Genomic DNA, 13,785 nt, shown 5'->3' with positions numbered 1-13,785 from the left:
TATATATATATATATATATATATATATATATATATATATATATATATATATATATATATATATATAAAGAGAGAGATTTTTTCGTAATTCTGTATAGGTTGTATATGTATTTACATTTATTTTGTATGTTCTTGCTGGAGGTTCCTTTGATATAAGGAAGAAATTATTTTATTTTGGTATATTGAAGGGCTTTTATTGAGATCTTATTTTGGTGTAGGAAATGTCATTATATGTATGCTTTTATAAACACTAATTTCCCTTGTTAATTTGTCTGAAGAAGTTTACATATTATAGTAAACTAAAGCGCTAACTTTAAGTTTTTGCATCCAGTGTGATTTTTCTCCTTTGCTATTTCACAAGCGAATGATGGAAGAGCCATGTGGATGCCCCCCCCCAAGGTACAATTAGGAAGGTGGAGTTTGGTTGCACGGTGGTAGAAGACAATTACTGAACTTTAAGTACTGATGAGAGATGTTGTAGTTTTCGTGAAAAAAGTGTTTTGTATGTATGTGTATAATATGTGTATGTAGTGTGTGTGTCTATATATATATATATATATATATATATATATATATATATATATACACACACACACACACATATATTTATATATATATATATATATATATATATGCATATATATATATATATATATATATATATATATATATATATATATACACACACATATATTTATATATATATATTTATTTATATTTATTTATATATATATATATGTGTGTGTGTGCCTGAGTGTATAGTGTGCGTGTGTAATGTAGTAGTCTTTGAACAAGTTCAACTTATGTAGACCAGTATGCAGGCAGTAGAAAAAACACTGCTGTTTATGGACACCCTAACCAAATTAATCCCACTCCAGTGTCACCATGAAGAAAAACAGATTGCTGGGGAAAAGGCATTTAATGTAGCTTTATAAAGTGACAAAAGCTTAAAAAGGCTTTGGCAGAGGGGCAGCCTTTGTGCCACCACACTATACACCTTTATTTGAATAGGCCATTAAGTATCTGCAGTTAAAATAGAAAAGCTTTTATATGAGTTTTGCATTTTTTTTCATTTGGAATTGCTACAGCCTTCACCGTAACAATTCTGGAGAAAATTACTTGCCTGTCAGTGTTGCAGTGGTCTGTTTTTTAAAGAAACCTGCAAACTGCTTACCTTTTATGCTTTTGGCAAGGAGCAAAGCCTTTGTTCATCGAAATGACGAGGCATTGTAGGAATTGTGCAGATGCTCCATGAAGGTCTTTGGCCAAAATATTTATTGGTCGCTCTTTTTGAGATGTTCACTTCAGAATGTTTGTACTTTTAGGACCTTTTTTCCTCACACTGCCCACAGACTATCGGAACCTGTCTCACTCAGCCCGTACATTCCCATCAACATGTGAGAGCCAACTGAGATGAGTAGTCCTACGGAAAGCCATTGCGGGATTTTCTTTTTTTTTTTTTTTTTTTTCCTGTCCCTTTACAACACTCATTTGATGAAGGATGTGCAAAGAGATATTAACGATGGATGTCCACTCACTCCTGCAAGAGCTATTTCCGTCAAATTGTCCCTGCTTCAATCCTTGCAGCATGAATGGTCGTGTGTCTGGTCTCCACCAGGGAGATTGCACCACCCCGTTTGCCTCGGTGCATTCCTTTGCTGTCCTGCCTTGATGATCTTGTTCTGGGACCACTACTCAAACCCCAGTCACATGGGCTATAGTCAAGACTTTATTGTTCCTCCATGGAGCCAGGCATTTGTACTCTTTCTTTTGTGATTCTGAGTGAGAGATGTGGAGTGTAACGTGTGATGCCAAAATTTAGTACAGTGACTTGTTAGCTTATGTAAAATTGGTGGGAATTGATGATATTAAGTTAGGATAATCTGTTTATGCTGTAATCGAATACATTGAAAAGTATTATATTTTTAATTAATTTTTCTATGTCGCTCTTAAAATTTTTTTTTTCTCTCCCCAAACAGGTAACATTTCAAAAAGTATTCAGCAGAGGCACTGGGAAAAATATAAAAATCTAAATGAAAACTGAGCGCTGATACAAGGCTTTACCATGGCAACTGGTATTTCAAATCTAGGAACTTCCTTTGGAAGTTCAAGTAATACTTTGGTTTCAAGTTCCAGCAAATTCCAGAATCCACCGGTTGAGGAGGATGACGACGATGATGTTGTTTTTGTTGAACCTACTCAGCCTACAAAAAGCTTGACATCTCCAGCTAATGCATCGTCTGGTGCTGTCAAGAATGAAGCGCAACAGGGCAGTGATTCCAAGGTAGCACCTGCAAAGGATTCTTTTCCCCAGAAAGAAAAACTTTCAGAACCAATTGTAATAGATGATGAAGAAGACATGGAGACCAGTCAGGGACAGGCCAGAAATGCCTCTGGTGTCGAAGGGAAAGGGTCTGAACTACTAAAAAAGAGAGAATTTTCAACCTCAAATGTTCCTTCAGGTAAGGTGAAAACAGGCGTGGGAAGTGTTGGTATTAGCACAGATCCAGATTCTGAGATTCAAATCGCAAATGTTACAACACTGGATGGAAGAACAAGCTCCACAAATGAGGCATCTAAACAACATCTTGCAGGAAGTGATATGAATTTGATGATCACAAATGTAACCTCTCTGCGGAGTGCAGGAACAGGAGAGTCAGCAAATGGGCCACAGTCTGCCAACTACAATTCTAGTATGCAAACATACACTCCTTCATTGCCTTCACAGTCAAAGGCAGGCTTGGGAACATTTAACCCAGGTAGAATTAACACGGCTGCAAATGTTTTTCAGAATGGCGAGTCTGTGCCGCATCATAGTTCTGGTAAGTGCTGCATAAGCAGTTTTGAAAACAGTGAATTTGTGTGCATGCAGTTTAAATTTTGTAACAGGTGTTTCCCAAGTTTGTATTTGAGATTTTGTAGTGCAACAGAAGCCTTTCTGTATTCTTCATAAGTTAGTAAACTTGGTTATCACAAGTCTGAAAGTGTGGCTATGGCTTGATAAGAATTGTGTGCGGTACTGCACATGTGTTGTGTAGTGTTGCATCTTTCTGAAGAACTGGGTTAAGGGGAGGTACGAGTGCCACATGTTGACCTGTAAAACACACCAGCTGCATTGAACTTTTATTCGCCCTTTTTAATGAAAAGATTAACACATATTGCTTCCCTCTTCATTGTACTACCATTCCATAGCATATGTGCTTTAATTTTACCTCTCTTTGCTGCATGCTGTGTACATTTGTGATCCTCTGAGCCCATATGTTTAAAGTTTTGTAATGGTTGCTTGCTCATGTTTTGCTTTATTCAACTCATCTTTATCTTGAATAGGACTTCCACAAAATTTGGGAATGTCCGGTTAGAAGTAAACTGACTGGATGACTTTGTCAGGAGTCTAAAAGCAAATGAACTGCACTTCTGCAGCCATTGCTATGTTTGATATGGGCAAATCCAGTAGAATTCCTTGTCTGTTGTGGGATATACATAAGCCTTTTTCGCCTTCATTATTTATTTGAGAGAGTGTATTTGTTTACCAAGCTAAATACAGTTATTTGCAGGTACTGCCCAGGTTTTTCAACATACTTTTAATTGTGCAGTTTCTTATTTTATTTAAAATGTGCTTTTTTTAATTGAAGATGATCCATTTTTAAGCAATAGGTGATTGTTTTTTAAGACTACTCTTGGTGTTCGACTGAAATGAGCTACTCTTTGTGTTGGACTGAAATGAGCATTGCACTGTCTCTGATAAGGATGACTTTCAGTGTTGTAATGCTGAAGTGAACATTGCACCTTCTTTAAGTCGACTCACTGTTGAAAGGATGAAGTGATACTTGCACGGTCTCACAAAAGAGCACTTGGTAATCTACAACAAATGTAGGGTTTGCATTTAAATGTGCCTTGTGTATAGTTTTGGTTCTTTGCTTTCCACCATCCCTGTAACCATTTTAATTAAAGCTTTACACTGTTCAGGGATTTTTGTTCTACTGCTGCCTTGCAGAGTACAGTTTCTAGGCTATCAGGTTGTAGTAACCAATCCAATGCAGAAAAGCAAACAGACAGAGGCAGGAACCAGCGTGTAAAAAACGTAGTAAATCACAAAGTCCAAAGGCATACACGCTGTCCAACTGGCAATAGAACGCTAGGTATCTAAAAGTCACAATGAAATCTCCACGAATCAAAAAATGAAACTTCTCGATGTCAGATAAAACTTTAATTTAACAGAACGTAGTGAGCGCTTTCGCCAACAGGCTTCATCAGACTTATCACATTTCACAGCTCTTCAAACATTTAAATAGTATCACATAAATTCCAATTGGTTGCTCGCAATACCTGGTGACCCATATCATAATTTTAAAGTGCTCAGTACATAAAAATGTTTAAAAACGTAAAAACTGAATTTAAGAAATGTGTCCAAGTACACACTAACACATTCCCCTTTACATATCAAAAACAGTAACAAAACAAAGTAAAATAAAATAAAACATTCAAAAACAACACATATACATATAGTTACGATCATAAGAAACACTCTAATTGCATCAAGTCCAACTTGGAATGGATCAAATAGTTAACATCATAATATTAGTAAACAGAGCATAACCTCCTTCAAGACAAGGGTGAATTGGATCGCTTATCTTACATGAGTAACTGTCATAACACCCCAAGTATACTCCTAATTCCCTACGTAAGAAAAAATGTTATAGCAACTAACTAAAAACTGACCTACCAAAAAATCATGCAATTATTGGAAACAGTGGTCAGAAAAAACACTCATATTTGCATCAAGTCCAACCTAGAATAGCAAACTGTAGAGAACCTAATCTTAAAAACAGCATGGCATGACCTTCTAAAAAAGGAGATTACGGATCGCTTATCTAACATGAAAGAATGTCAAACCAGCCCAGACATACCTCTATTCCCAACAAAGGGGGATGATGTTATAACACCTAAAATAAAGCTGACCTACTTAAAATCATGCTAATGTTAAAACAGCAGGGCGGACCCTACTAAGAAAAAAGGGGGGGGGTGGTGTGAGGATCGCTGAATGTTACATGAACTGTTGTAACACATCAATCATGGTTGTAAACCATAAGAAAGGAAGAATCTGTGTCCTCTAACAAAAGGCTAATCTACTGATATAGCGGAAATAAAATAAATCTAATCATATCCTCTAACAAAAGGCTAATCTACTAATATAGCGGAAATAAAATAAATCTAATCATACCGCTAAATATATAAAATCAATAATAGGGGCATGTGTTATGTTCATAGGGATCAGAATTGATACTGATGCTATGTATCAATACTAAACCTTATGATGTATCTATGGTTAACCCATCATGAAGTAAAAACTGGATAAAACGCATATCCCTAACCAAGCCTGAATCATCTAGGCGTAAGTTCATAAAATGATATAAATAACAAATAACAAAAACTATTCAACGGGGCTTAAAAATCCTTCTATTTTTTAGAAAAGGTTTAATTTGTACTTTATCATTCAACCCAGGTGGTATATCAGATCTAAACCTGATAATCCACCTGGTTTCACATTCCAGGGTTCTATTAATAATGTCTCCCCCTCTAATACCCTGTCTCAATTCCTGTATTACATAGAATGAAAAAGTGTGTTCACTTCCTGCCTCCTTATAGTGTCTAGCTAGAGCGTTAATGTCTGAACCTATTCTAACTTGATAATTGTGTTCTCTAATCCGCTCCTTTAACATGCGGTTAGTCTTTCCAATATAATAACATGGGCATGACTTGCATAGGGCCAAATAAACAACATGTCTAGTTGCACAGTTAGTATGAGTGTGAAAAGTGAACTTCCGCATTGTTTTCGGATGTATAAATTCTGTATCCAGGTTAATGTAATTACATTGGTTACATTTGCCACAGGGTGAAGTGTTTAAATTATTACTAATGTCCGTGTCTATTGTTAATGTGTATTTTGGCCTACACAATAATCTCTTTAAGTTAGGAAAATTCCTGTATGTCATCTTTGGTTTTGGGCCCACTACCTTACTCACTTCCCTATCCGAAAGGAGTATATCCCAATGTTTATATAACACATTTGCTAAATCCGCACTATTCTTACTATAAGAAATTATTGCTTTAACTGTATCATCAGGTTCTTTAGTTACCTGCAAATATTCCTCTTGCTCCATAAAAAAGGGTCTAGCTCTACCAGATCTCATCGCTTCCACTTCCGTAATGATCTCATTAATTTTTCTCTGATCATACCCTCTCTCTAAAAACCTTCCCATTAAATCTGCGATCTCCAGTTGAAACTTCTCATCACTAGGATTCAAGCGTGATGCTCTCATGAATTGTCCTTTAAGGACATTATTAAAAACATACGTAGGGTGCATACTTCGTCTGTGTAAAAGGTTATTTCTATGACAGGCCTTCCTATGAATGGAAGTGTTCAGCAACCCATTCCCCAGCCTTCAAATCTCAACATCCAGGTAGGAAATATTAGTCCTTGAAAAGTTAACTGTAAATTTAAGAAAATGGGTGGATGTATTTAACATGTGGACAAAACTCTCTAAAGTCTCTTCATCTCCTAACCATAGAAAAAAGAGGTCGTCCACAAATCTACGGTACAACCCCACATATTGCCTATACAAATCATTGACACATAAGTATCTATCTTCCCAAGTGGCCATAACCAAGTTGGCGTAGCTATTGGCACAGGAGGTGCCCATAGCTACGCCATCTTTTTGAAGGTACAAATCATTATCAAATACAAAAATATTGTTTGTCAAAATCATTTCCAGGAATAGAGTTATTAATTCCACTTTTTTATCAGTAAATTGTGAATGGACACTTAAATAATCAGAAATGTATGACAATCCTATATCATTAGGGATCACTGTAAAAAGACTGACCACATCAAGGGTTACCAATAGAAAAGGTTGGTCATCCCTTAAGTCCTTCGTAAAAGTATACAAATCTAGTAAGAATTGTTTACTGTCCTTGAGTATCCTTATGTTATCATCCACCAATGGTCTTAAAACACTATCAGTATATACTGAAAGGGGTTCTGTAGCCCATCCCTGACCAGCTACGATCGGTCTCATGGGTGGGTCTGTTAAGGACTTGTGTACCTTCGGAAGTCCCTGGACAATAGGTATAACTGGGTCTTTAACCTTGAAAAAATCATATAGCTCTTTTGTAATGTCAGACGACATTAATAGGTCATCAAGTGTATAGTAAATGCCAAATACCTTATCTGCTACCATGCAACAATCTATTCTAAGATAGGAATCTTCATCATCCAACAGATGTTTCATTCTTGCATTGTAGTCAGAAATGTCCATAAGGACAATCGGACCACCCTTATCTGCTGGTCTAATCACCAGTGACCGATCATTCTTAAGGTCATTTAGGGCTCTCCTTTGTAGATAATTCAGGTTAGATTTATGATTATTGCCCCTATTATCCTGATAGTATTCATAAACCTCATTTTCCACAACATTACTGAATACCTCTAAAGTAGGATGTAACTGTGGAACATATGTGCTATTCGCTCTAAATCTCCTCTATCTTTCCCAAGATCCATGGTTAATTGTACCTTCCTAGTGAATAACTTTGTGTCAATAACAATATCTACTAAATCAGTCTTTCTAGTCGGGATGAAACTCAAACCTTTATTTAATACCTGTTCCTCAAAATCGGTTAAAATTTTACTTGACAAATTCACTACTAGTGTACGGTCTTCTCCCACATTTTCTTTATGGTGGGTCCTTGCTGTTCCTCCATGGAACCCTTTCTCTTTTGTCTGCCCCTGCTTGCAGACCTTCTCCTTCCCAAAAAACTGTCTTGTGCAATAGGGAAGGGAATATTAACTTTACTAGTAGTAGAATAATTGTTACCATAATCTTTTGGTCTAACCACTTGTATGTGTATGTTATCAGAGGGGAGATTCTTATCTGCCTGTAGATCTCCCACTACCTGTGGGGTCCTATTACCATTATTCTCTTCACCCGATAACGAATCAACAACTCTCCCTCCTGTGGAACAGTTATCTTGTACAACTGTATGTCCTTCATTCCCTGTACTCACATCTGACGTACAAGGATGTTGGACTGCAATAGTCGTAGGACCGACCAGTATATGTGCAAAGTCAATTTGTGTAACATCAGTCACATTCATTTCTTTTCCCACTTGAGTATTAACATCCTTCACAATCTTGCGTCTATAATCATGTGTGCTACCATAACTCAAACCACGCTGCTGTAAGCGAGGGTTGTTTAGACCTGTTGCATCACTATGAACTTCACGAGGCCACATAAAAACATGATTACTGTTAAAATCACGAATGTCTCTCGTGATTTTGTGTTTCTTTTGATCGAATAAACGTTTTTCTAAAAATGTAACATCATCTAAAATTTTCTCAAATTTCAAAATATAAACATTTTCATTATATGTGTATATATGTATATGTGTTGTTTTTGAATGTTTTATTTTATTTTACTTTGTTTTGTTACTGTTTTTGATATGTAAAGGGGAATGTGTTAGTGTGTACTTGGACACATTTCTTAAATTCAGTTTTTACGTTTTTAAACATTTTTATGTACTGAGCACTTTAAAATTATGATATGGGTCACCAGGTATTGCGAGCAACCAATTGGAATTTATGTGATACTATTTAAATGTTTGAAGAGCTGTGAAATGTGATAAGTCTGATGAAGCCTGTTGGCGAAAGCGCTCACTACGTTCTGTTAAATTAAAGTTTTATCTGACATTGAGAAGTTTCATTTTTTGATTCGTGGAGATTTCATTGTGACTTTTAGATACCTAGCGTTCTATTGCCAGTTGGACAGCGTGTATGCCTTTGGACTTTGTGATTTACTACGTTTTTTACACGCTGGTTCCTGCCTCTGTCTGTTTGCTTTTCTGCATTGGATTGGTTACTTTTATTCTTTATATGATGTCGGAGCAGCAACCGAAGAGGATGGTGAACGTGGGTACGCAGAACATTGACAACATTGAGTTACCGTATATTCCACCCGTCATGACGAGGGCGGCTAAGTTTTCTGATCGCTTCCAAGCTTGTGTGAATGGAGGGGATAATCAGCTTCTTGGGTTTGTACCAAACTTTGAAGTGTCGAAAGGTACTAATAATGCATTGCAGGACTTGAATGCTTTGAAAGATCTACAAGACTTTGAGACTGCATTTACTAAGCTGAAAAAGCTACAGGTACAGAGACATTACTTTGAAGCGTGTTTGGATAGGAAAATAGTGCCTCGTGGGCTTCGCATTTTAAAAATGCCCACTTCTGGCAATCAGTTTCCTGAATTATTATATCGTTGGCAACAGCTCAATCTTGAGCTGAGCTACAGTTATATGAAGCTACTTATTGATTTCCATACGCCTGAAGAAAATAGACTGAGACTTTTAGTAAATGAGTTGTATGAAAGTTTTTTGACAAAATATAATGAAAATGTTTATATTTTGAAATTTGAGAAAATTTTAGATGATGTTACATTTTTAGAAAAACGTTTATTCGATCAAAAGAAACACAAAATCACGAGAGACATTCGTGATTTTAACAGTAATCATGTTTTTATGTGGCCTCGTGAAGTTCATAGTGATGCAACAGGTCTAAACAACCCTCGCTTACAGCAGCGTGGTTTGAGTTATGGTAGCACACATGATTATAGACGCAAGATTGTGAAGGATGTTAATACTCAAGTGGGAAAAGAAATGAATGTGACTGATGTTACACAAATTGACTTTGCACATATACCGGTCGGTCCTACGACTATTGCAGTCCAACATCCTTGTACGTCAGATGTGAGTACAGGGAATGAAGGACATACAGTTGTACAAGATAACTGTTCCACAGGAGGGAGAGTTGTTGATTCGTTATCGGGTGAAGAGAATAATGGTAATAGGACCCCACAGGTAGTGGGAGATCTACAGGCAGATAAGAATCTCCCCTCTGATAACATACACATACAAGTGGTTAGACCAAAAGATTATGGTAACAATTATTCTACTACTAGTAAAGTTAATATTCCCTTCCCTATTGCACAAGACAATTTTTTGGGAAGGAGAAGGTCTGCAAGCAGGGGCAGACAAAAGAGAAAGGGTTCCATGGAGGAACAGCAAGGACCCACCATAAAGAAAATGTGGGAGAAGACCGTACACTAGTAGTGAATTTGTCAAGTAAAATTTTAACCGATTTTGAGGAACAGGTATTAAATAAAGGTTTGAGTTTCATCCCGACTAGAAAGACTGATTTAGTAGATATTGTTATTGACACAAAGTTATTCACTAGGAAGGTACAATTAACCATGGATTTTGGGAAAGATAGACAAGAGGGAGGACCCAGGAGATATAGAGCAAATAGCACATATGTTCCACTGTTACATCCTACTTTAGAGGTATTCAGTAATGTTGTGGAAAATGAGGTTTATGAATACTATCAGGATAATAGGGGCAATAATCATAAATCTAACCTGAATTATCTACAAAGGAGAGCCCTAAATGACCTTAAGAATGATCGGTCACTGGTGATTAGACCAGCAGATAAGGGTGGTCCGATTGTCCTTATGGACATTTCTGACTACAATGCAAGAATGAAACATCTGTTGGATGATGAAGATTCCTATCTTAGAATAGATCGTTGCATGGTAGCAGATAAGGTATTTGGCATTTACTATACACTTGATGACCTATTAATGTCGTCTGACATTACAAAAGAGCTATATGATTTTTTCAAGGTTAAAGACCCAGTTATACCTATTGTCCAGGGACTTCCGAAGGTACATAAGTCCTTAACAGACCCACCCATGAGACCGATCGTAGCTGGTCAGGGATGGGCTACAGAACCCCTTTCAGTATATACTGATAGTGTTTTAAGACCATTGGTGGATGATAACATAAGGATACTCAAGGACAGTAAACAATTCTTACTAGATTTGTATACTTTTACGAAGGACTTAAGGGATGACCAACCTTTTCTATTGGTAACCCTTGATGTGGTCAGTCTTTTTACAGTGATCCCTAATGATATAGGATAGTCATACATTTCTGATTATTTAAGTGTCCATTCACAATTTACTGATAAAAAAGTGGAATTAATAACTCTATTCCTGGAAATGATTTTGACAAACAATATTTTTGTATTTGATAATGATTTGTACCTTCAAAAAGATGGCGTGGCTATGGGCACCTCCTGTGCCAATAGCTACGCCAACTTGGTTATGGCCACTTGGGAAGATAGATACTTATGTGTCAATGATTTGTATAGGCAATATGTGGGGTTGTACCGTAGATTTGTGGACGACCTCTTTTTTCTATGGTTAGGAGATGAAGAGACTTTAGAGAGTTTTGTCCACATGTTAAATACATCCACCCATTTTCTTAAATTTACAGTTAACTTTTCAAGGACTAATATTTCCTACCTGGATGTTGAGATTTGTAGGATGGGGAATGGGTTGCTGAACACTTCCATTCATAGGAAGGCCTGTCATAGAAATAACCTTTTACACAGACGAAGTATGCACCCTACGTATGTTTTTAATAATGTCCTTAAAGGACAATTCATGAGAGCATCACGCTTGAATCCTAGTGATGAGAAGTTTCAACTGGAGATCGCAGATTTAATGGGAAGGTTTTTAGAGAGAGGGTATGATCAGAGAAAAATTAATGAGATCATTACGGAAGTGGAAGCGATGAGATCTGGTAGAGCTAGACCCTTTTTTATGGAGCAAGAGGAATATTTGCAGGTAACTAAAGAACCTGATGATACAGTTAAAGCAATAATTTTTTATAGTAAGAATAGTGCGGATTTAGCAAATGTGTTATATAAAAATTGGGATATACTCCTTTCGGATAGAGAAGTGAGTAAGGTAGTGGGCCCAAAACCAAAGATGACATACAGGAATTTTCCTAACTTAAAGAGATTATTGTGTAGGCCAAAATACACATTAACAATAGACACGGACATTAGTAATAATTTAAACACTTCACCCTGTGGCAAATGTAACCAATGTAGTTACATTAACCTGGATACAGAATTTATACATCCGAAAACAATGCGGAAGTTCACTTTTCACACTCATACTAACTGTGCAACTAGACATGTTGTTTATTTGGCCCTATGCAAGTCATGCCCATGTTATTATATTGGAAAGACTAACCACATGTTAAAGGAGCGGATTAGAGAACACAATTATCAAGTTAGAATAGGTTCAGACATTAACGCTCTAGCTAGACACTATAAGGAGGCAGGAAGTGAACACACTTTTTCATTCTATGTAATACAGGAATTGAGACGGGTATTAGAGGGGGAGACATTATTAATAGAACCCTGGAATGTGAAACCAGGTGGATAATCAGGTTTAGATCTGATATACCACCTGGGTTGAATGATAAAGTACAAATTAAACCTTTTCTAAAAAATAGAAGGATTTTTATGCCCCGTTGAATAGTTTTTGTTATTTGTTATTTATATCATTTTATGAACTTACGCCTAGATGATTCAGGCTTGGTTAGGGATATGCGTTTTATCCAGTTTTTACTTCATGATGGGTTAACCATAGATACATCATAAGGTTTAGTATTGATACATAGCATCAGTATCAATTCTGATCCCTATGAACATAACGCATGCCCCTATTATTGATTTTATATATTTAGCGGTATGATTAGATTTATTTTATTTCCGCTATATTAGTAGATTAGCCTTTTGTTAGAGGATACAGATTTTTCCTTTCTTATGGTTTACAGCATCAATTCTGATCCCTGTGAATATAACGCATGCCCCTATTATTGATTATATATTTAGCGGTATGATTAGATTTATTTTATTTCCGCTATATCAGTAGATTAGCCTTTTGTTAGAGGACACAGATTCTTCCTTTCTTATGGTTTACAACCATGATTGATGTGTTACAACAGTTCTTCATGTAACATTCAGCGATCCTCACACCCCCCCCCCTTTTTTCTTAGTAGGGTCCGCCCTGCTGTTTTAACATTAGCATGATTTTAAGTAGGTCAGCTTTATTTTAGGTGTTATAACATCATCCCCCTTTGTCGGGAATAGAGGTGTCTGGGCTGGTTTGACATTCTTTCATGTTAGATAAGCGATCCGTAATCTCCTTTTTTAGAAGGTCATGCCATGCTGTTTTTAAGATTAGGTTCTCTACAGTTTGCTATTCTAGGTTGGACTTGATGCAAATATGAGTGTTTTTTCTGACCACTGTTTCCAATAATTGCATGATTTTTTGGTAGGTCAGTTTTTAGTTAGTTGCTATAACATTTTTTCTTACGTAGGGAATTAGGAGTATACTTGGGGTGTTATGACAGTTACTCATGTAAGATAAGCGATCCAATTCACCCTTGTCTTGAAGGAGGTTATGCTCTGTTTACTAATATTATGATGTTAACTATTTGATCCATTCCAAGTTGGACTTGATGCAATTAGAGTGTTTCTTATGATCGTAACTATATGTATATGTGTTGTTTTTGAATGTTTTATTTTATTTTACTTTGTTTTGTTACTGTTTTTGATATGTAAAGGGGAATGTGTTAGTGTGTACTTGGACACATTTCTTAAATTCAGTTTTTACGTTTTTAAACATTTTTATGTACTGAGCACTTTAAAATTATGATATGGGTCACCAGGTATTGCAAGCAACCAATTGGAATTTATGTGATACTATTTAAATGTTTGAAGAGCTGTGAAATGTGATAAGTCTGATGAAGCCTGTTGGCGAAAGCGCTCACTACGTTCTGTTAAATTAAAGTTTTATCTGACATCGAGAAGTTTCATTT

At 36.4% G+C, this 13,785-nt stretch overlaps 1 protein-coding gene across 2 annotated transcripts in view; it reads left to right on the top strand.

The window, feature by feature from the left end:
* The window catches only part of ZMYM2 (zinc finger MYM-type containing 2), a 2,217,537-nt gene that overhangs the window by 228,829 nt on the left and 1,974,923 nt on the right, over nucleotides 1–13,785 (top strand). For both annotated transcript variants that reach the window (XM_044073197.1, XM_044073196.1), the window contains exon 2: nucleotides 1,979–2,821. In XM_044073197.1, the coding sequence (XP_043929132.1) occupies nucleotides 2,065–2,821 (757 nt within the window). In that variant the 5' untranslated portion in view covers nucleotides 1,979–2,064. The remainder of the gene's footprint in view (nucleotides 1–1,978; nucleotides 2,822–13,785) is intronic.

The sequence above is a fragment of the Protopterus annectens genome, chromosome 5.part1 (genome assembly GCF_019279795.1).
Source record: "Protopterus annectens isolate FY-2018-M chromosome 5.part1, PAN1.0, whole genome shotgun sequence".
Classification (NCBI taxonomy): Eukaryota; Metazoa; Chordata; order Ceratodontiformes; family Protopteridae; genus Protopterus; species Protopterus annectens.
The sequence above is the reverse complement of the archived record's forward strand: the minus strand, read 5'-3'. Positions and strand labels throughout refer to the sequence as shown.